Source organism: Pseudorasbora parva, chromosome 13 (genome assembly GCF_024679245.1).
Source record: "Pseudorasbora parva isolate DD20220531a chromosome 13, ASM2467924v1, whole genome shotgun sequence".
Lineage (NCBI taxonomy): Eukaryota > Metazoa > Chordata > Actinopteri > Cypriniformes > Gobionidae > Pseudorasbora > Pseudorasbora parva.
This window is the reverse complement of record NC_090184.1, coordinates 13,590,250-13,615,265: the sequence shown is the minus strand read 5'-3', so window position 1 is coordinate 13,615,265 and position 25,016 is coordinate 13,590,250. Positions and strand designations below refer to the sequence as shown.

Sequence of the window (25,016 nt, the reverse complement as noted above, 5' to 3'; positions counted from 1 at the left end):
GGATAGTTCACCCAAAAATGAAAATGTTATGTTTATCCGCTTACCCCCAGGGCATCCAAGATGTAGGTGTGTTTGTTTCTTCAGTAGAACACAAATTAAGATTTTTAACGGCAACCGTTGCTCGTATAATACATGTCAATGGGTCTAAGAATTAGACCCCAGTGACATGCATTATACGAGCAACATTATACACCTGCATCCTGGATGCCCTGGGGGCAAGCAGATAGACATAAAATTTTCATTATTGGGTGAACAATCCCTTTAAAGCACCGTTTTTGAAGTAAGCATTAGCTTATGTCCTCTAGTACATAAGAAAGAGACAAAAGAAAGCAAAATAACTGAGGAAAAAAGGAGAATTACTACTCAGATGCCACATCTATAAGTTAAGCAAATAATCTGGTGTTAATTCGATCTCAAACAGATCCATTAAAATAAGTTATTAATCCACCACCTGCCTGACATCATTAACCAACGTGGTTGAACGACAGATTTGCGACAAATTCAATACAGTATCGGGAAACCGTCGTGATTACTGACTAGCTAGTTGATTTCTTCATGTACGATGTACTATGATAGTTAAAACGTGAGTTATGTTGTTGTTTGAAAAGCACACCCCCCCCAGAACGGTTTTCTATCATCAGTTGCAGAATGGCAGTGCTCTGGAGCTCCTAGAAGAAACAGCAACGGCACAGAGGACTAGAACCCAGGCCAAGCTTTCTGTCTAAATGGTCCAAAAAAGCTGCAGAGCCATCTGGCACAGGCTCACACACACTGGTAGAGTGGCAGCCACAAAAACACATGGGGGCCTCCACCCACACACCAAACACACCCATATATACACGCAACAAACCAAATATCAACATTCACCAAACACACACTGATCTTGTGCCAACATTTCCACACACATACATAATCTCTCACAGAGAGCTAATTCCAAAAATCTCTTTTTGCCAAACAAAGATGCCAAATACAGTTACTTGCACACACAAGCCAAGCGCCATATTTACTCATGCACCCATGAAACACTTAGACACACAAAAAGTAAACTCCAAAAACCCATATTCACCAAACAAACTTGCCAAACACTCTTACTAATGCACAGATCAGATGCCAAATCCCCACATTTACACACACCACAGAGAGGACTGTACAAACAAAGCCTTTCCAGGCATTTAATGACCTGATATGTGCAAAGTATTGAGCGTGTGCATGTGTAATGTACTTCACTCTTACTTGTTCTCATTACTGGCATCATATCGGGGCATGGGATCCGCGTCATTACCGTTCACGTCATAACTGGCATCAAAATCCTGCAAACAGATCAAAAGCAACAAAAGACGTATGAGAACATATTCAAATGTGTATTTGTCCATCCATTACATATATGTGCCAGTTAGGACACAGTAAACATGCTAAACTGCAACAAAGTACATAATTTTTTGACTTTTACATGTAAATGGCTTTTTTGGAGTAAAGGGGACTTATACTTCTAGGACAGAGCTTATATAAACACAAAGACAGCAGACAATTAACAAACAGACACAGCTTGTGCGCTTTTGTTTTGCTCATTTTTTTCTGATCCAAAACCTACGATGCATCCGAAATCCTGTATAGTAGGTCCTACATTTGGATTTAAATGTATTTTGTGACTGCTAAAAACTATGTTCTATATAGTATAAATGTGTGTAGCGTGTAGTATGAATGAAATTCGGATGTACTACATATGCCATGTTGTTACTGTCATGTGACATACTAGTTGTCTCGATTCACAGCCATTCACAAATCCTTCACCTACTGTTTTTCTAATGCTATATTTTAAAGGGTTAGTTCACCCAAAAATGAAAATTACCCCATGATTTATTAACCCTCCCCAAGTCATCCTAGGCGTATATGACATTCTTCTTTCAGACGAACACAGTCAGAGATACATTAAATAATGTCCTAGCTCTTCCAAGCTTTATAATGACAGTGAATGGAGGATTTAATTTTAAAGCCCAAAAAAAGTGCATCCATGTACCATTAAAGATATCCATATGGCTCCAGGGTTTAATAAAGGCCCTTTTAAAGCGAAATGGTGCATTTGTATAAACTAGGATAACTAGCTTTTGACAAACAGATTAAAAATATCCAAGCTTCATAATCGGAGCGAATGGTAACTTGGATTCTGAACGCTAACAAAGCACATCCGTCCATTATAAAAGTAAAGCATGGAACATACTCTGCAAGAACCAAGAAATTTGTTCATTTTCTCGAGGTGGCAAGAACAAGAACAAAGTTTGTTCTTGCCACACTTCACGAGAAAACCAGGAGCCATCATCTGCGTTTCTCTTCATTAATTACGCCCACATTAAATGTATGACCAATCACACAATAGTTCTCGGACACCCGCAAGAAAAAAGTTCTGCTCAGACGATGTGTCGAGAACAAGCTGCGAGAACTCCCAAACCAGGGCTGCAAGAACAAAATGACGTCATTTTGTTCTTGCAGCCCTAGGACCAAGAACTTTTTTCTCTGTTTTTGCGGAGTATGTTGCAGCCTTGATCCACACAGCTCTAGAGGTTAAGAAAGGCCTTAAGAAGAGAAGCCATGTGTTTTTGTAAGAAAAATATCCATATTATTACATTTGTAAAGTAAAATCTGTATAATGTCTGTTTGGCATAAAGAAGTCATATACACCTGGGATGGTTCGAGGGCGAGTAAATTATGGGTGAACTAACCCAACGATGCATTGGTATTTTTCTCATTGTGCCTTTTTGTGGCCTTTTCCAGCTTTTCCAAATAGCCTTTTAAATTTGAATATAATTTGATTATTAGATATATTTACATATACAATTCAAATTAGTTTTTTTAGCCCTAATGTCATGTGCAAGATGCTGCAAAAGATGAAAGATGTGAGTCCAACTGTCAAACATGTCCATCCAACAAATATTTATATAGAAAAAGCAGCAGCACAGAGGATTACAAAAATGTGTTCTGTGTGAGAAGTCAGCTACTTATGTAATCAGCGAGTTGGGTCGTTAGGAACAAAGCAAGTACAAACCCGATTCCAGAAAAGTTAGATTTCAGTAAGACACTGTACAAATTGTGATTCAAAGCAGAATGCATGATGTGAAACTTACAAATTTAAATATTTTATTCAGAACACAACACAGATGTCATATCAAATAATTAAAGGTGCCCTAGAATGAAAAATTGAATTAACCTTGCCATGGTGAAATAATAAGAGTTCAGTACATGGACATCACATACTGTGAGTCTCAAACATCATTGCCTCCTACTTCTTATGTAAATCTCGTGAATCCAAAACTCCGCAGAAAAAAAGGTGCTTCTCAACATAACGCCAATCGTGATGCAAGCATTGGGGATCATTTATATGCACGCCCCCAACATTTGCATCTGTCCAAACATGTACTTTGTAAGGCGGAAATGGAGCGAATCATCAGGTCTGGCATGGACACACTTCATGTTCCAGGCTGTTCAGGAGACCTGAGGACTTTACATATCCTTCCCACAGATAAAAAATGTCAACAGTCATGGTTGATGTTTATAATCCGATACCACAATTTAATTCAAGATCGTTCGTTTGTTCGGCCCATTTCAAGCAAGCTTCGCTCAACGTCTTAAACTGAAGAAAGTGGCAACTACAGGTCCTTCTCAAAAAATTAGCATATTGTGATAAAAGTTCATTATTTTCCATAATGTAATGATAAAAATTAAACTTTCATATATTTTAGATTCATTGCACTCCAACTGAAATATTTCAGGTCTTTTATTGTTTTAACATACAGCTGTTTTTGGCATACAGCTCATGAAAACCCAAAATTCCTATCTCAAAAAATTAGCATATCATGAAAAGGTTCTCTAAACGAGCTATTAACCTAATCATCTGAATCAACTAATTAACTCTAAACACCTGCAAAGGATTCCTGAGGCTTTTAAAAACTCTCAGCCTGGTTCATTACTCAAAACTGCAGTCATGGGTAAGACTGCCGACCTGACTGCTGTCCAGAAGGCCATCATTGACACCCTCAAGCGAGAGGGTAAGGTGCCGCATTCCTTTGGGCTACAGGGAAGCAGCACTGGACTGTTGCTCAGTGGTCCAAAGTACTTTTTTCGGATGAAAGCAAATTTTGCAAGTCATTCATAAAATCAAGGTGCCAGAGTCTGGAGGAAGACTGGGGAGAAGGAAATGCCAAAATGCCTGAAGTCCAGTGTCAAGTACCCACAGTCGGTGATGGTCTGGGGTGCCATGTCAGCTGCTGGTGTTGGTCCACTGTGTTTCATCAAGGGCAGGGTCAACGCAGCTAGCTATCAGGAGATTTTGGAGCACTTCATGCTTCCATCTGCTGAAAAGCTTTATGGAGATGAATATTTAGTTTTCGAGCACGACCTGGCACCTGCTTACAGTGCCAAAACCACTGGTAAATGGTTTACTGACCATGGTATTACTGTGCTCAATTGGCCTGCCAACTCTCCTGACCTGAACCCCATAGAGAATCTGTGGGATATTGTGAGAAAGTTGAGACTGAGAGACGCAAGACCCAACACTCTGGATGAGCTTAAGGCCGCTATCGGAGCATCCTGGGCCTCCATAACACCTCAGCAGTGCCACAGGCTGATCGCCTCCATTCCACGCCGCATTGAAGCAGTCATTTCTGCAAAAGGATTCCCGACCAAGTATTGAGTGCATAACTGAACATAATTATTTGAAGGTTGACTTTTTTTGTATCAAAAACACTTTTCTTTTATTGGTCAGATGAAATATGCTAATTTTTTGAGAAGGACCTGTATATTCCTGCAAGCAGTAAGTAGCGATTTTACCCACCTATTGACTATTTAAACAATTTCTGATTAAATTGAAAGTTTCTTAGAGATACAGCATTGTCTAGATAAAACAAGATGCTAGTACAGTAACAATAGGAAACACCAAATACCATACCAAACTAAATAGTGTGTCTAATGACACAGGGTAATATTAATTTGTATTACAAAATACAACCGTAGATACTTTGCTTAGCTCGTTCACTCGATCCTAGCAAACGTCACCTTTTCCACCATATAAGTTAAAACAATAGTCATTTGACAAGGCTATTCATTTTGTAAAAATATAAGTTATATTTTTATATTTTTGAGAACTGAAGTATGGTGTTTCCTATGATGTTTTTGCCTGTTTGTATTTCAGATTAGGCTACATCACAGTCACTGCGTAACGTTAGCCTACATTGTGACTAACGTCATATAAACACGCAATATCGTTGACGAAAATAGACCAAAATGTAGGCTGAATGACACACATTAAGCAGAACAACTCAAATGGAGATTGATAAAATGCTTACTTGTTTATTGGTGTTTTTAGATTGTCCGTGCGCGAGAGAGAGCTCGCGTGCATATGGTTGCCAGATTGGACATGTTTAGTTAAAAACCGGAGTGTATACGGGTTTCTTTTCACAGAAAAGCTCTCTTTGGGGGATTTAATTTCTGAAATCTGGCAACCGCACGAACGCAAGCTCTCTCGCGTGCGGATGATCTGAAAACACCAAATAAACAAGTAAGCTGCATTTTATGTTTTGCTTAAAGTTTCATTTAGTCTGTCTGTGTTGTGTCAGGGACGATCAGGATTCACGAGCCGCTTCACTGAACTGCTGAGAGCTGTGTGCTGCTGAAATAAGCCAATAAGAGCAGAGCTCAACATTAATATTCATGACTCTTCCAAATAAGGCAAAAACAGAGCATTACATCCTAGGGACAATTTATAGGGTTGTAAATGGACCTACAAAACTGTATCTGGACAATTTTTGCCCTTAAATAAGCCACATACCCTGTATATAGATATCAGAGAACAATTTAACATTGTTTCAAATCATTCTAGGGCACCTTTAAACTGAGAAAATGTATCATTTAAGGGGAAAATAAGTTGATTTTAAATTTCATGGCATCAATATATCTCAAAGTTGAAAGCCATGTTTACCACTGTGTGACATAACCTCTTCTTTTTAAAACAGTTTACAAACGTCTGGGGACTGAGGCGACAAGTTGCTAAAGTTTAGGAATAGGAATGTTGTCCCATTCTTGTCTAATACAGGCTTCTAGTTGCTCAACTGTCTTAGGTCTTCTTTATCGCTTCTTCCTCTTTATGATGTGCCAAATGTTTTCTATGGGTGAAAGATCTGGATGTCAGTCTGGCCATTTCAGTTCCCTGGATCCTACTTCTACGCAGCCATGACGTTGTAATTGATGCAGTATGTGGTCTGGCATTGTCATGTTGGAAAATGCAAGGTCTTCCCTGAAAGAGACAGCCTCTGGATGGGAGTAAATGTTGTTCTAGAACTTTTACCTTTCAGGATTGATGGTGCCTTTCCAGATGTGTAAGCTGCCCATGCCACATGCACTCATGCAACCCCATAACATCAGAGATGCAGGCTTCTGAACTGAGCACTGATAACAACTTGGGTAGTCCTTATCCTCTTTAGTCGTAATGACATGTGGTCCCAGTTTTCCACCAAAGAACTTCAAATTTTGTTTCGTCTGACCACAGAACAGTTTTCCACTTTGTCACAGTCCATTTTAAATGAGCCTTGACTCAGAGAAAACACCTGCGCCTTTGTATCATGTTTAGATATGGCTTATTTTTTTACCTATACAGTTTTAGCCAGCAACGGCGACTGGCACAGTAGATTGTGTTTACTAACAATGTTTTCTGGAAGTATTCCTGAGCCCATGTTGTGATTTACATTACAATAGCATTCCTGTATGTGATGCAGTGTCGTCTAAGAGCCCGAAGATCACGGGCACCCAAAATGGTTTTCAGGTCTTGACACTTACGCACAGAGATTGTTCCAGATTCTCTGAATCTTTGGATGAGATTATGCACTGTAGATGATGATAACTTCAAATCCTTTGCAATATTTCTCTGAGAAACTCGTTTCTGATATTGATCGACTATTTTTCGCCGCAGCATTGATGGAATTGGTGATCCTTTACCCCTCTTGACTTCTGAGAGACACTGCCACTCTGAGAGGCTCTTTTTATTCCCAATCATGTTGCCAGTTGACCTAATAAGTTGCAAATTGGTCCTCCAGTTGTTCCTTATATGTACATTTAACTTTTCCAGTCTCTTATTGCAACCTGTCCCAAATTTTTTGGAATGTGCAGCTCTCATGAAATCCAAAATGAGCCAATATTTGGCATGACATTTCAAAATGTCTCCCTTTCAATATTTCATGTTATCTGTATTCTATTGTGAATGAAATATAAGTGAGATTGTATGAGATTTGTAAATTATTGCATTTTTTTTTATTCACAATTGGTACAGTATCCCTACTTCGAGAATCAAAGTTTGTATGAAAAGCATACTGACATTCTGCTCTTACCATTTCTTTATATCTTTATATAGCATTTCTTAATATATATTTATGTATGCAAGGAATACCTGGATGACAGACTGCATTAGCTAAAATGTGGGTTGGTAAACAAACACAAAAACATTTTATTTCATAAACACTACATTTCCCAATGCACTGTGACCTGCCATTTGCTGTAACAAATTAATCTTATGAAATATCAAACACTATTTTTTTTTGTCTTATCATTCAATCATAATGCTTAGTGTTATGCAGTTTTTACACAAAATTGGCTTAAAAATGCAATTCACAATCCCTACAAGCAAAATCTATTTTTATTTTCAGGATTATATTCATAACTCGCTGATTTAAACACATATGTAATTAGGTCATGTGACAATTTAGAATGTTTAATATACACTATTTTTACTTTTCAACTGTTACTATTAGGGGAAAATAGTCACCACTATTCAGTATGCAGAGTATGCAATATTCAAAGAACAGCCATACATACACAGAGATACACTTACATAGTTCTGTATGAGATCTGGATGGTTCCTCTCGATACCATCATCCAGAATGGTAACCACCACATCCTTTCCTGTGTAGCCTCTCTTCCATGCGCCCACGATATTCATGTCAGACTGACAGTTATGGATGTTATCATTACAGTGCTGCATAGACACAGAGATAACGGAGGATGTGAAAATGTAATAAGGTGAGAAGTTACATATGCTTACACTAACATTCAAAAGTTTGGGATCAGTATGAGTTTTTTAAAGAAATTAATACTTTTATTCAACAAGTATGCATTAAATATCAATTTAAGTTACAGTAAAGGCATTTATACCCCCGGTTTCACAGACAAGTCTTAAGCTAGTCCCAGACTAAAATGAATGTTTGAGCTGTTTTAACTAAAAACATCTTGCACTGATATATCTTAAAATATGTCAGTGCCATTGTTTTGTCTCAAGATGCACATCAGTAATGTTTTTTTAAAGCACGTTTATAAAAGTTGGATAGTTATCCCAAAAATGAAAACGGTGGATTGATAGGTTCGTGAAAGAAAAATATCCATATTTAACATGTTATAAAGTAAAATATCTAGCTTCTGGCAGACCACCTTCCGTATTCAATTTACAAAAAATTATGAATATTTTTCCTATCAATTCGCTTCAGGAGGCTTTTATTAACCCCCAGAGCCATGTGAATTACTTTTAAAATTGGTTGATGTACTTTTTTGGTCTTCAAGTTTTGGCCTGCCATTGACCGCCATTATAAAGCTTAAAAGAGCCAGGACACTTTTTTATATAACTCTGATTGTCTGAAAGAAGAAAGTTATATACACATAGGATGGCTTTAGGATGAGTAAATCATTGGGTCATTTTCAACTTTTAAATACCCTTTAAATGCCCTAATTGAACTAAGGCCTGATCCTGGATTAATCTAAGCAAACCAGGCAATAATGCTATAAAAGCTTTCTATTTCAAATAAATGCTGTTCTTTTGAAATTTCTATTCATAAAAGTATTGTGACAAAAAAAAAGTTATCACGGTTTCCACAAAAAAATATTACGCAGCACAACTGTTTTCAACATTGATAATAATAATACATTTTAATAAAGCATATTAAAATGATTTCTGAAGGATCATGTCACAATGAAGACTGTAATGAAGACTGAGTAATAATGCTTAAAATTCAGCTTTGAAATGACAGGAATAAATTACATTTTAAAATATATTCAAATAAAAATGTATTTTTGATCAAATAAATGCAGCCTTGGTGAGCATAAGTGACTTCTTTAAAGAAATATTAAAAACTCTGACTGACCAATTTTTGGGTTAGTCCTTTCAACCTAACTTGGGTTGTTTTTAACCCAGGATTTTTTAGAGTGTAGAGCATAAAACATGGTTGAGTTCATTTTATTGCAAATGTAATCAAATGATGCTTCTACACATCCTTGTAGATTAAAAAAAAGCAAAGCACAGGGTGGATTCAAACCCACATCTCCCACGATTTCTAGAGCTCAACGTATCTGAAGCATGCATGCTAAATACAATGCCACAGCTGAAGTGAAATCCTGGCTAGTTTTGGAAAAGAGCCCAAGCACCAAAAAGCAAAAAAAAAAATTATAAAACGTATCTTTGTTTACTGCGTCTTTTCCCTGTGTACTCAAACACTATTAGATTCATCACATGGAACCAAATGTACAGTTTCACTGGGCATAGAGTTGGAATTAGACCCCATCCTGGAAAGTCAAGTTTATTTGCTCTCAAAGTACAACTTGCAGGTCAACAAGAGAAACCCGAGCCAAATGGATGCATTCAGGTCAAAGTATTAATGTTATCTGAGACATATTAACCATTGACAGAGCTGTAACAAACCCATTAGAGAACAAACGCTTAGTTCACTCTCGCCGTTTCGGTCTAAGCTATAAATACGATCGTAGACAGAAAGTGATGAAAACAGATGCTATGCGTGCTACGACTCAAGGTTTCTGTAGCAGCCAAAGTGCAACCTTTTGTACAGTCTGGTAAATCCGAATGGCTGTTTACCATGCAAAGAGCAAGGATGTCTTCACATTTCTTACGAGCTGATGTACCACACTGACTCTCGCGAGCTGAGGAACATGACAGCTATGAAAACAACAGCCCGTTTGTACAGTTACCTCACATAAATTGTCTCCGCAAGAAGTTACGTTAGAGCTTACGCCGAAACTTTCAATGCATCTCTCTGGGTGGTTTTCACTTGTAGAAACTCGGCTAATCTGGTGTGACAGGCATCGTTTCCTTTGAGCTTTCAAACTGACAAATCAGTTTTAGTTAAAAACACCAAAGGTTTACTACCTGCCATTGCGATTTAGTGAAAAGATGTCTTCAGCAGCAGAAGAGTGGCTTAGCTAAAGACAAGATGTACACAACATTGTCTTTAATGAAAGCATTCGCAACACATTTCAGTTCTGCAATGCTGACTGCAAATAACAAGACGTGACTTGAGTTTATCCGTCGGGATTTGAAGTTAGTCTATGCTTTGACTCGATAATAATTATAAGTTATAAATAAATAAGCATAATAGTTTTTTGCCAAAGTTTCTCTCATCAAAAAGTTTTCCCTTGCTGCCATGAATGAATAATATGAATTGTGAAAAAAGTTTAACAGCACAGAATAATTTCCCATCCCTGTGCCCTTTCTTACATCAGCAGAAAAGAAAAGTTGTTTCTAAGGCAAACAAATACATTTTAATGAATACCAACATGATTTTTCCCCCTTTCAGAATGAGATGTGCTTGATGAATCATTCACTGTAAGACCTTGGCTAAGGACTCAAGAGGTGAACAGCTCTATAGTGCCACATTTTTTCGCAGTAAGACTGGGAAATGATATAAGCCATGACAATGAATGTTGTTTTTCCAATGTTAGCAATTCACAAGAACGATTTACAAAATGTTGAGAATACTCACTATGTACCACATACTGCTCCATTTAGCATCATTGAAGTAAATTGAGTTGGACTGGACCATACTGGATTGTACAGGACCAAGATATGAGGGTTTATAATCTCGCTTTATTCTCCTTTTCACGACCTGCTGTTGAACCCATTCCACCTGAGAAAATATAAGAAGAAATCCTTTAGGAACTGACAAACACCCAACATCTTTTCATAACATATATTCTCTGTAATGAGTATACAGTAGAATACAGTAATGAGAAACATCCTATCAGTAACATAGTTACAATGTTGTTTTATTTATTAAAATTTGGCATTAAATTAATGAGAATTTTTAAGGAAAATACAGTAAATTATGAAGATATGCTTAATAATGTAAAGTTCGATATTGGAATGAAATATGAAAAAAAAAATGTTTTTCCAGTTAAATTAATATTTCATCAACTTCTATTTACTTTTATTCATCTTCTTTTAGGTCTTTCCAAATATTGTACAATTGAATAAGAATGCTGATTATAAAAAAGACACTTATTGCAAACAGGTATGAAATCAATGTTTTTTTAATTAGTTATGCCAAACCTAAAGAGACACCCATATTTCAATGAATACACAAATGTGAATGAGATTTAAAAGGGATGGTTCACTAAAAAATGAAAATTACCCGATTATGTACTCACCCTCAAGCCATCCTAGGACTTTCTTCTTTCAGATCAGTTATATTAAAAAATGTCCAGGCTCTTACAAGCTTTATAATGGCAGTGAATGGCAGTCCAAAATTTGAAGCACAAAAAAGTGTATCCATTCATTATAAAAGTAATCCACACGACGGTCTAGTACCTACGTCTAGTGTGACGTTTTCAACGTGATTGCGCAATCACTAGCACGTTGCAGAGCAGTGCAAGATAAGCAATTTAGATTAAAAAGTATATTCTTTTTTTTTTTATTGACCAAACTTTTTGCTAAAAAAAGTCCTTATTACTCATCTGGGATCATGCCCTGATGCTCTGAAGCCCTTTGAAAGTGCATTGATTTGGACCTTTAACATTTTGGTAGCAATTGAAAAAAATGTGAAGAAAAATCCTGGAATGTTTTCCTCAAAAAACGTAATTTCTTTTTGACTGAAGAAAGAAAGACATGAATATCTTGGATGAGATGGGGGTGAGTGAAATATCAGGAAATTTTCATTTTAAAGTGAACTAATCCTTTAATAAAGCCGCTTCTATGGGGAAGAACTGAAGCGAATCTATGGGGTTTTATAAATAAAAAAAAATAGAGAGAGGTGTTACACTCCTTCCGTAAGTTGAATACTTAAAGGCGTCTGAAGCTTTTATTTTATTTTATTTTTTATTAAGTTTTAAATATGGATATTTTTGTTGTTTGCTTCAGAAGGCCTTTAGCCCCCTGGAGCTGGTGGATTACTTTTATAATGGATAAATGTCCTTTTTTGGGCTTCAAATTTTGGGCTGCCATTATAAAGCTTGGAAGAGCCAGGACATTTTTATATATAACTTAAATTGTATTTGTCTGAAAGAAGAATGTCATATACACCAAGGATGGTTTAAAGGGGGGTTAGTCATGGGATTATTTTAATTTTTGGGTGAACTATCCCTTTAAGAATTAAATTTCTCTTTTTTTGTGCAATTATCGGAAACTGACAGCCACAAATCACTTTCATTGTATGGAAAAGAGCAGCATAAACAAACTTCACCTTTTGTGCTCCCCCAAAGCAAGATAATCATGTGTTTTGAACAACATGGTGAGTATAAAAGATTACAGAATTGTAATTTCTGGACAAAACAACACAAAACAAAACAACCCTACTCTCCTTTTCAAGATTATTGATGAATACACAAAGCGCTGTTTATGAGAAAAAACATTTGCTCGCTTTGCATTGTTGTGCAACAGCTGTTTTGAATATACTGAGTTCTAGTCATTGATGAGCAAGATCAGGAGTCCATATAGACCATAGAACACACAGGTGTGGGGTTGTCATAGTGACAGCCTGACCTTTGGCTCCATGGAGATGAAGCTGTGTGTGCCTCTGCTGAAAAGCGTCGACCTTTTTATCGTCCGGCTGTGGAAGAAATGGTAGTAGTCCTTCAGATCACCAATCTACAGGAACAACACACAAAACTGTCATTTACTGCATTGCAAATAAATAAAAAACATCACTTAACTAGAATATACCACCACATCACAAAATATCATGCTTCGAAACGAGAACCCAAAATGAACTAAAACGAGCAGATCGTACTTCTAATATGTAACAATATGAATAAAAAGGCGAGAGCCACAGGAATATTCACCACAGACATGCTGAAACCAGCTCATATCATTTATTATTTAAAATGTCATTGACTAGAAGATTGGTTACTCAAGAGGCTGTATCACTTTTCACTGAACAGATTCATTTGACAAGTGCAAAAACACCAGGCAGCCATGACACATTCTCCACAGACTACTGTACTCCATAGGGATACATAAGTCTGCCATAAAAAACAATGACTCTTCAAGCCAAATGATAAGCCTTGCCAGTTTACAGGCAGTCAAAACTGCTTATAAAGCAACTGCTTCAAGTTTAACTTTATGTAGGGGAAACTTCTGGGTTCTTATATTTTCTATTAGTCCAGAAACACATAGGCTACAACTGGCTCCTAAGGCAATCTCACATTCCAGGATCCTATAGCAGATTCCCACAAGAGGACATGATGAGTCTGATGAGTTGCAAAGTTCAGGAGTGTTTAAACTTTTATAAGTAGTTAGGCTACTTTGGATGAGACAACCTCGCAGTTGAGGAAGGAACTGTTAGCTGGCACAATAAGCACAGATGAACGATAAGATAGCACATTGTGAAATCAGAGATTGAACACAGTTGCAGCGAAATCTCTAGATACTGGCAGATCTGAGAGAACAGAGCAAAGTTTAAGACTCCACCATAAACTTACATTAACCTATTATTTATTTAAATTAAAATGAATTATTATTCATTAAAATGCTCCAGCATTTTGTTACCATCAAAATACTAACTGAATAACGAAACATATTATTCAACTAAATTATTATGAAGACTGAAGAAGATGGAACTAAATTGAGGCAGTTTTTGACTACAACTAAACTTGACTTGACAATTTAAAAACCAGACTTGACTGTAAACAGCTGCATAATGTATAGATTTTATGAATTATTTTTATTAAAACATATAAAATGTAAAATGTAGCTTTTGTAACATGTTCAGCATGTTGTATGTCATGAAACCTGCTGAAGCTGCCTGCATGTCGTGTGAGTTAGGCTACTAACTTATTGTTTTAAAGTTCAAAATTACACCTAAAAATGATTTTGCTTGTATTCATAATGAACAGAATATAGTAGACAGATGCAAGACGGTAGAGCTAAGTAATTTCAAAAACACCTGTTGTTTTTGGGAGTCAGTCATTTGTTCACTGGATTTTACTCTGAGAGCGGAATATTCTTGCACATTCACGAAGATAAAATTCTACAAAACATAAATTTAGCATGCTCAACTATCACAACTCAACGTGTGAAACTCTGTGAAACTTGTGTAAAGCGTCCAGCCTTGACGTTTGAACTTCAATCAAAGTGATAAGACGCTTAACTGATGGGAAAGAGCGTTGGAGAGCAAATACGATGAAATAACACGCGTGAGATGCTTCAAAACATCTTTGTGCGGGACACACGTACCTGGCCCAGGTTTCTATACCCATATTTATTGGCGATATGCTCTGCTTGATCAGGTCCGCCGGCTATCCGAACAGCCCAGTGGTTGGTGTAAATCCGAGCTTTGCACGGAGAAGACGAGAAAAAAACCAAGCACAGCGAAACCAGGACGCACGGGAGGCTGTTCAAAACCATCTTTCGCCCTCTCTCTCTCGCCTCGACTCTCCCCAGCACCCCCGGTTTAGGAAAACAACCAAACTTCGTCTCGCCGTTCAGTGGGGATTCTCATAGAAGTGTCGCTTGAGCTCCACATATACTCAACAGAGGGTGAGCGCAGGATTTAAACTGGATACGAGCCTCCGAACGCTTCAGCCTGCAGCGCATCGGCCGCACACACTCCGACGCCACGGGGAGAGAGAGAGACGCAAGAGTCTGTTTGCACAGCTTTGGCTTGATTTGTTCTCTCAAGTCAGTGCCGTTACTTCTGCCTTTTTTTTTGTAAAGTGAAGATATGGCTCTAGCGCCTCCCTCAAATAACTACAGAGAGAGTCGGGAGAGTACGGACAACGAGCCGTGTGGGGTTACCGGGGCTCCGCAGGGTCTTAAAGACACACCGCGTTTCATCAACATATTATCTCACAACCTTGAGATTCCCAGATCCCTCTGTGATGATGACAAATTATAGGCTAGTACGGTTTTGGTTTGTCTGTGTATGTGGCATCAGTAACTAGTTTTATAACAAGTATTAGGCTATTAGTTTGTTCCAGTCTTCAAATGTATTTGGCCATGCATGGGGATGGGTGCTTAAATTTAACATAACAGCACTGTTTCACTGTTGATTCCCAATGATTGGAAGGCGATTTATCGCTACGGTATGCAGAAAACCCAGAGAAGAGAGTAGGAAAACAGAATGATTTTAGTTTTTCCACTCCGTTTTAAGGCCATTTGCACCAAGGATGATAATGATATATAAAGTTTTGACGATCACTCTAATTCTGTGAGAATAGCTAAGTCCACAACTATAACAACACCACAAGTAAAACAATAATGTTGGAATCGCTTAAAGGGTTAGTTCACCCAAAAAGGAAATTGATGTCATTAATGACTCACCCTAATGTCGTTCCACACCCGTAAGACCTCCGTTCATCTTTGGAACACAGTTTAAGATGTTTTATATTTTGTCTGAGAGCGTATGCAAGTGTATACACACTCTACTGTCCATGTCCAGAAAGGGAATAAAAACATCATCAGAGTAGTCCATATGTGACATCAGTTAGTTAATTAGAATCTCTTGAAGCATCGAAAATACATTTTGGTCCAAAAATAACAAAAACTAAGACTTTATTCAGCATTGTCTTCTCTTCCGGGTTTTTTTTTCAATCCTCATATAAAGATTCAAACGGTTATGAATCAGATTGATTCATGATTCTGATTGAATGTCAAACTGCCAAACTGTAGAAATCACGTGACATTGGCGATCCGAATCATGAATCAATACTCTGATTTATAACCGTTCGAATCTTTATATGAGGATTGAAAACAAACCCAGAAGAGAAGAAAAAGACAACACTCTCGGACTAGATATAAAACATCTTAAACTGTGTTCCGAAGATGAACGGAGGTCTTAAGGGTGTGAAACGAAATAGGGTGAGTCATAATGACATAAATATAATTTTTGGGTCATTTTTGACTCAATTTTTGACTCATCTGATCCTCCTGGCATGCTATTTGCTGGTTTAACACAATGACAGATAGAGAAAAGATGGGTCATTGCCTCAATGTGGTCTGACTGGTTGAAGGATCCGATTGCATACAGAGTCATTGGAATAATGCTCGTTTATCTCTCCTCTTGTGCAGTAGAAAATACAGAGCAGACACCCAGACCATTGTTCAATTTTAAATAGCTGACGTGTGATTATAATAAACAGCATTATATTCAGTCAGCATTCTGAATGGACCTGTTCGTGCATTGCTTGACATGCAACGCCTGATGCTTTGGCTTATTTTGGGACTTCCGGTAGGCTATTTTGCTTTACGTAGAAAACAATCAACCTATACCTGGCCAAGATTTTGGTCTGAAATATTAAATACTGCCAACTTTTATTAATTTTATTTTAGAGAAACATCACATTCACAGAATATCAGCACGACTCCTTACAGTCAATCACAGCCACGTCATTGTTTGTTGATTTATTGGTCAGAGAAAGACATTCATAAATCATCAGTCAGAAGTTGTTTTTCTGTACATTTGCATATCAACTTGCTCTTGAGTAAACGCATTTGCCTTGTTGTTTACTCTGAATCCATAACATTCTTTCCATAAACTTGTGACTTTCAAATCTAAGGTGGCGGGCTGCTTATAATTATTCCTCTCACAGTCGCATCCGCTCGTCACCAGACATACTTTTGATGGCATCATTATGTGGCGAGCGTTACGCGTCGCTCTCATTCACGTCATGATTGATTGATCTTTGTTTTGGTTATCCCTCCGCGCTCTGTTCCGTTTGCAGTACAAGTGCGAATCAGCATAATTGCACTAATTACGGCCAATTTCTTCGTGAATGGAGCCGCTGTCAAATCCGACAACAGACGAGGGACAAGAATATCTCACGGTCCTTATAAACGAGATGAAAGGGGGACGAAAACACCCCGTGAACACGCCATTGAGCGCGAGAGCAGGGTTGCAATTTAAAGCACCGAGGGAGGAGGAGGAAAGGGGGAACATGCGGAGATTTTAGAGAGGAATCAAGTACCCAGCTCACGGAGGTAGCGGGCAACCCCATTCAGCGCGTCGCTTCTCTACCGGGGGGCGCAAATTCCGCTTGACAGCCATTACCCTGCGAGCCCGAGTCGCCCCCCTTCAAGTGTCTTTCTCTGAGAACAGTTACCAGCGTGCATTCCTTCTGCTGCAATTAAGCCTTTATTTATCACCTCTTCAGAGCTGAGTAAACAAATGTAATGTGCGGAAATCACTGGATAATTATTATCCCAGGGTGTGAATTATGGGAGTTTGGGGGGCCGTCTGACCCCCCTAATTAAGGCTTGAACCCCCAACAAAAGTTGGGGGGTTTAGTAGGATACTATAATTATTTTATTTAGGCATGTTTATTCATTTTAATAAATAAGTAATAATCATTTCAGTAGGCCTACGAGCAAAGTTAGATTGGCTGGAAAGAATACACTACACTTTTTGTCTAATATAGGCCCTACCACTCAACGTTACTTGCCGAAAGTCTGAGACAGTCCGCAGATTTTGGGCAGTTGGTTGGGGTTGACAGATTTTGCAGAAAATCAAGTAGTGATCAGTTTATCTCTTTAATATCAGTCAGCCATGTTACGATTTTAAAAATTGCGCTATGTTTGGGTGACAACAGGGTGAACATCTGCTTTATTTAAAGGGTTAGTTCACCCAAAAATTAAAATTCTGTCATTAATACTCACGCTCACGCCGTTCCAAACTTCGGAACACAAATTAAGACATTGATGAAATTCGAGAGCTATCAGGCCCCATAGACAGCAATTTAATTTACACTTTCAAGAAAAGACATCGTTAAAATCGTCCATGTGACTCCAGTCCTTAATTTTATGAAGTGACGAGTATACTTTTTGTGTGAAAAAAACAATAAAAAGTAACGACTTTATTCAACAATTTCTTCTAGCCCGTGTCAGACTCTTACGCTGTTGATGCAGCGCTTCCTAGTTCTATGGCAGAACGACTCGTGTGTATGCTCACGTGAACAGTGTCGGCCAGTAGCATGCACAGAACTCCGGAGGTAACATTGGGTGGTGGTGGTGGTGGTGTGTGTGTGTGTGTGTGTGTGTGTGTGTGCGTGTGTGTGTGTGTGATTGGCCCTTTGAAAGTGAAAGTCGGAACGTGGACTTTCACTTTCAAAGGTTCAAAGGGGCAGGGGCTCAATGTCAGACAGCTCTCGGATTTCATCAAAAATATCATAAATTGTGTTATGAAGATTATGAGTTTGGAATGAAATGAGGGTGATTAATTAATAACAATTTCCATTTTTGGGTGAACAAACTCTTTTAAGATGATTTTAAACAAATGGTTTACTCGCTTAAAATGTCTGAATTGATATCTCACCTTCTTGTCCTTCCAAATGGACTTTAATCTATCGAACACAAAACAAGTTATTCAGAAAAAAATGTCAGTATTTTTTTGCTCATGGTTTAGACCCTGTTGACTCTAACCTTAAGGACAGTTTAAATGTTGCACTTGGGCCTTAGAACTATGTAGTCAGCTTGGTAAGTTTCATAATACAGTTTTGAATAACAAGTAGGTGAGTGAACAAGAACGGAGTTTTCATTATGGGTGAATATCCTTTATTGTCTAACACAAGTGAGAAAAACCTCTACCAAATTTTACTGACAAACAAGATTGTTTAATAAGCCCAATTTTACACTGCCGGTGTATCTCCTCAGACCACCTAACAAAGAGTTCTGTAGCTAATGCATAAAACCCATTTATTCATTTGTGCATTTGCTCACCAAATGCAATAAGAGAAGTGGGTCAGCAGCGTGTAAAATGATTTGACTGGTTGATGCAGTCAAGACTATATTACTTGATAGCTTCTCTAAATTGAATTTTTGCAGGAAAGGATTTTATGTTCCAAACTCTGATGGCAATGAATGAGACAGTAGTCAAACATCACACAGGCTGGGCCCATTGACCTGCATATGTGAGAGGAACAGGCAGCCAGAAAACACACAGCGGCAACACAAAAAGGGCTCTGTGGCCCTGATGGCAATGTGGGAGCCCCTCACTGGTCTCACTGGCAGGAGATCATTGTTATTCTCAGCAAATCAGAGCATGGATGACACACAACTTCATTCTTAGAAACATTTTCCCTCTATATGCACACACACACAGAGACTACATTATTCGGAGCCAGGCAGCTATTCAGCTGACAGACACTCTTATGCTATAGCAAAGTAAATGAATGCAAACACTGCATCAATTAATGCAAAGCTTCACAGCATCAGAGCAATTAACACTGCATGCCGCCACTATATGTTGAATTGGATGAAAATACACAATAGTGAGTGCCATGAGGACTGCATCATCATCTGAAGGTCACTGGAGCAGTGTGATACAATAAAGAACAACAATTTGTTGTAACACCATTAAACATTGAAAATTATTACAATTCGGTCTTCATTTACTCACTCACGACGTTCCAAACCTGTATGGTTTTCTTTCTTCTGTGGATCACACATTGTCTGGCTATCACAAGCTCAATCTTTTGAGATTGAACATGTGTCTGGGGTGTCTGCTCTGTATTTTTACTGCACAAGAGGCGTGATCAACGAGCATTATTCAAATGACTGTACGCCATTGGATAGTCCAATCAGCCAACAATCTATCACTTCTATATCTGTCATTGTGTTAAACCTGCCAATAGCTTGCCAGGTGGATAAGGCGGTCTGTGGTCCCCGCAAATTTGTAACAGAAGCAGGATAAAAGTATGTACAGGTTTCCAGCCTGAGCTGCAGGGTGAAATCAAATCGCCAGCAGATCATGCTGGGTTTATCCAATCTAGATCTCTTTCTATCTCTCTCTCTATCTCTCTCACACACACACACACACACACACACACACACACACACACACACACACACACACACACACACACACACACACACACACACACACACACACACACACTCACACACACACAGACTGGCGTGATATATATCTCTGGATACTCTCCATAGACATAATGTTTATTATACTGTACAACTTGTACATTATATATGCTTACACTAAGCCTACCCCTTAACCTAACCATCACACAAAACTTTCTGCATTTTTACATTTTCAAAATAACTTCTAGATCCTTTTTAGGATTTATAAGCTTTGTACCCATGCAGGCCTCAATTTAGGTCCCCACAGTGACATGAGTCCCCATGAATCGGTATGCATTTAGGTTAAGGTCCCCACCAGGATAGAAAAACATGAAAACATGTACACACACAATTTAGAAAATGTGTATATACATAATAATTATACACAGTACACACACATATATTAGTAAACATTTTATTGTGAGTTTTATTGGATGTGATTAATGATTTTACAGCAGTAAAACACTATTTGTTTATTTATTCCTCCTTTATTCTAAAAATGACATTCTGTTATTAAAAGCCTAATTCTTAATCAAGGTAAAAAAAAAAAAAGCCATAAGGAAGAAGCTCTGTTAATGCTATAAATGCATACACACTTCCTGGACAGAAAAAGTTGCTGTTTGGATTTAAATAGGCAAATGCTTAAGAGTATGATTGGATTATTATTGCAGTTATTATTAAGTTTTAAGCATGTTTGGCAGCAGTTCTTCTAAAACTGTGTAGTTTTTTATTTCTTAAACAACCATGCAGGAAGACACGTCATGGCCATATTCCAGGATGACAATGTCAAGATTCATCAGGCTCAAACTGTGAAAGAATGTTTGGGAGGGAGCATACATGGTTGTTTAAGAAATGAAAAGCTACACTATCCATCAATTACGGTTAGAAAAACTGTTGCCAAACATATACTAGAAACATAATCACAGCAATAATGATCCAATAAAGGCCTATTTAAATCCAAACAACTCTTTTCTTTTCTTTTTTTTTTTGGCTGGGCAGTGTATATGAAAAGTTCAGATGCAAAAACCTCTAAAAGTCACTTCGGTCAAAAATTAGATAATGATACTGAGTGAATGCTCTCCACTTATAGTATACGTTCATAAAATACTTTCACTTTAAACCCACTAAATCCCAGCCTCAGTCCATTCAGAAGTACCAGTACTTAGGTAGAAACCTCATGGAAGCCTGACAAAAATGCTTATATTAAAGAAAAACGTCATCTGAAGTCTTCATATATTATTTTACTTTACAATACAAATCACTTTGAAAAATAATTTAATAATGATGCAGAAAGAAATGGAGGATGCTCCAGAATAGTTCAAATCCTGGTTTCTAATTGGTCAGTATTTTCCAGTCATAATATTCCACAATAAAATAACAGATATGACATCACTGTGATTCATTATTTTTATTCCGTATAGCAACGTTCTGTCAGGAACTGTATCTTCTTTTAAAAGGACCCCACATAATACATTTGCTTAAAAATTATGTTTAAATGAACATCTGTGTCCTTAATATTTGTTTTATCCAGTAAATGTTTTTGAGACATAATTGTGAATGTAGTTAGTCATTGTGCCTAACAACCTTTAGCCATTATAGCTATACTCTCAATTATATCCTTATAGAAATTTTAAAAGATATTGTTTGCATAGTTGTATCTTATATTGGTTCAATTGCATCCTAGTGCACTAATGATACAAGTGAACAATACTGTTACTTCCCCCACTCTGACAGTAACATTTAATCATGTAAAAACTAGGTTACAGTTTACAGCACCCCATCATCAACACTAACACTGATGGTGGTGCCCTCTAGTGTTCATAACCACTCGCAGGGTTGGAGGGAGTTAGATATGGGCCAAAATATGATGGCTAGATGACTGGGTCAGAGCATCTCCGAAACTGCAGCTCTTGTGGGGTGTTCCTGTTCAGCATCTCCTCCAAGGTCCAAGGAAGGAACAGTGGTGAACCGGCGACAGGGTCATGGGCGGCCAAGGCTCATTGATGCATGTGGGGAGCGAAGGCTGGCCCGTGTGGTCTGATGAAACAGACGAACTACTGTAGCTAATACTGGTTAAGAATTTAAAGCTGGTTCTTATAGAAAGGTGTCAGAATACACAGTGCACTGACCCCTGTCCACCGGCAAAAGCGCCAACAGTGGGCATGTAAACATCAGAACTGAACCACGGAGCAATGGAAGAAGGTGGCCTGGTCTGATGAGTTTTTTTTTACATCACATGGATGGCTGGGTGTGTGTGCATTGCTTACCTGGGGAACACATGGCACCAGGATGCACTATGGGGAAAAGGCAAGACGGCGGAGGCAGTATGGTGCTTTGGGCAATGTTCTAGGAAACCTTGGGTCCTGCCATCCATGTGGATGTTACTTTGACACGCACCAACTACCTATTAGCAATGTTGCATGTACACCCTTTCATGAAAATGACGATATTCCCTGGAGGCTGTGGCTGTGAAAAATGGTTCAGGAATGGTTTGAGGAGCACAACGAGTTTGAGGTGTTGACTTGGCCTCCAAATTCCCCAGATCTCAATCCAATCACACACCTGTGGGATATGCTGAACAAACAAGTCCGATCCATGGAGGCCCCACCTTGCAACTTACAGGACTTAAAGAATCTGCTACTAACATCTTGCTGCCAGATACCACAGCACACCTGTGGGTCTTGGAATCCATGCCTCGCTGTTTTGGCATCAAATGGGACCAACACAATATTAGAAAGGTGGTCATAATGGCATGCCTGATCGCTGTGTATGTGTGTGTGTGTGTGTATATATATACAGTGAGGAAAATAAGAATTTGAACACCCTGCTATTTTGCAAGTTCTCCCACTTGGAAATCATGGAGGGGTCTGAAATTGTCATCGTTGGTGCATGTCCACTGTGAGAGACATAATCTAAAAAATAAAAAAATCCAGAAATCACAATCTATGATTTTTTAACTATTTATTTTGTATGATACAGTTGCAAATAAGTATTTGAACATCTATCTATCAGCTAGAATTCTGACCCTCAAAGACCTGTTAGTCTGCCTTGAAAATGTCCGCCTCCACTCCATTTATTATCCTAAATTAGATGCACCAGTTTAAGTTTGTTAGCTGCATAAAGACACCTGTCCACCCCATTCAATCAGTAAGAATCCAACTACTAACATGGCCAAGACCAAAGAGCTGTCCAAAGACACTAGAGACAAAATTGTACACCTCCACAAAGCTGGAAAGTGCTACGGGGAAATTGCCAAGCAGTTTGGTGAAAAAAGGTCCACTGTTGGAGCAATCATTAGAAAATTGAAGAAGCTAAACATGACTGTCAATCTCCCTTGGACTGGGGCTCCATGCAAGATCTCACCTAGTGGGGTCTCAATTAGCCTAAGAAAGGTTTAAAGAAATCAGCCCAGAACTACACAGGAGCTGGCCAATGACCTGAAAAGAGCTGAAACCACCGTTTCCAAGGTTACTGTTGGTAATACACTAAGACGTCATGGTTTGAAATCATGCATGGCACAGAAGGTTCCCCTGCTTAAACCAGCACATGTCCAGGCCCGTCTTAAGTTTGCCAAAGACCATTTGGATGATCCAGATGAGTCATGGGAGAAAGTCATGTGGTCAGATTAGACCAAAATAGAACTTCTTGGTCATAATTCCACTAAACGTGTTTGGAGGAAGAAGAATGACGAGTACCATCCCAAGAAAACCATCCCGACTGTGAAGCATGGGGGTGGTAGCATCATGCTTTTGGGGTGTTTTTCTGCACATGGGACAGGGCGACTGCACTGTATTAAGGAGAGGATGACCGAGGTCATGTATTGCGAGATTTTGGGGAACAACCTCCTTCCCTCAGTTAGAGCATTGAAGATGGGTCAAGGCTGGGTCTTCCAACATGACAATGACCTGAAGCACACAGCCAGGATAACCAAGGAGTGGCTCTGTAAGAAGCATATCAAGGTTCTGGCATGGCCTAGCCACGGTGGACATGCACCTACGATGACAATTTCAGACCCAGATTTCTAAGTGGGAGAACTTGCAAAATAGCAGGGTGTTGAAATACTTATTTTCCTCACTATATATATATATATATATATATATATATATATATATATATATATATATATATATGTGTGTGTGTGTGTGTGTGTGTGTACTGTATATTTATCATTCATTGATCCTTATACAACCTTGTAAGGTCAGATGGCAGGAAGCCTTTCTGTTTATATAAATATATATATATTTCCAGTCAAAATGGTTGAAAAACACTGCTGTACACAATGGCCTGGTGTCACGATCAGGGGCCTATTGCAGAAAACTAGGATAAGGGATTAAGCTGGGATATCATGATGTAGGGCTTAATTGAAATAAGGCCTAATCCTGGCTTAATCTAAGACATTTAAGTATAAACACGCCTTAAATACATTACTGGTGTGCATCGAGACAAAACAATGGAACTAACATTTTAAGCTATATCAGTGCAAGTTGCTTTTTAGTTAAAAAAGCTCAAACATTCAGTTTAGTCTGGAACTAGATTAAGCCTGTACTGTGAAACCGGCGGTAAATGATTCTGGTCAAGTAATTTTAAATGGTCTCCAGGGAGCAGCATCATAGTGTTGTTTGTCATATGAGCGAGCATTTGAGAGCATGCCAAATTCCTTCAACAGAGCCAGCTTAGACGAGATAAAGCACCTACGCTAAGCTAGTCTATTAAGATGTTGGTGAAGTCTACTAATTCACTTTAACCTTGATAGGTATTTTACAGTTTCACAAATTGGGTATGCATGTGCGTAAAATTTAAACAAATACGTTATACATTAGAATCTTGTCTGAATACACAAATAGATAATTTTGGTTTTTGTTTTGTCATAAAAATAAATAATTCTATTTTCATTTCTTTTCCATCATCGCTGGTTTAC

At 38.3% G+C, this 25,016-nt stretch overlaps 1 protein-coding gene across 4 annotated transcripts in view; it reads right to left on the bottom strand.

Moving 5' to 3' along the window:
* pcsk5b (proprotein convertase subtilisin/kexin type 5b) overlaps positions 1-15,022 on the bottom strand; it is an 81,278-nt gene extending 66,256 nt beyond the window's left edge. For 2 of the 4 annotated variants that reach the window (XM_067413232.1, XM_067413230.1), the window contains exons 1-5: positions 14,486-15,006; positions 12,794-12,898; positions 10,800-10,943; positions 7,871-8,014; positions 1,234-1,310 (exon numbers count right to left, since the gene is read on the bottom strand). In XM_067413232.1, the coding sequence (XP_067269333.1) occupies positions 1,234-1,310; positions 7,871-8,014; positions 10,800-10,943; positions 12,794-12,898; positions 14,486-14,656 (641 nt within the window). In that variant the 5' untranslated portion in view covers positions 14,657-15,006. Of the gene's footprint in view, positions 1-1,233; positions 1,311-7,870; positions 8,015-10,799; positions 10,944-12,793; positions 12,899-14,485 lie in introns of all 4 variants that reach the window. The other 2 variants (XM_067413233.1, XM_067413229.1) reach the window with 2 other exon arrangements.
* Positions 15,023-25,016: the final 9,994 nt, after the last annotated feature.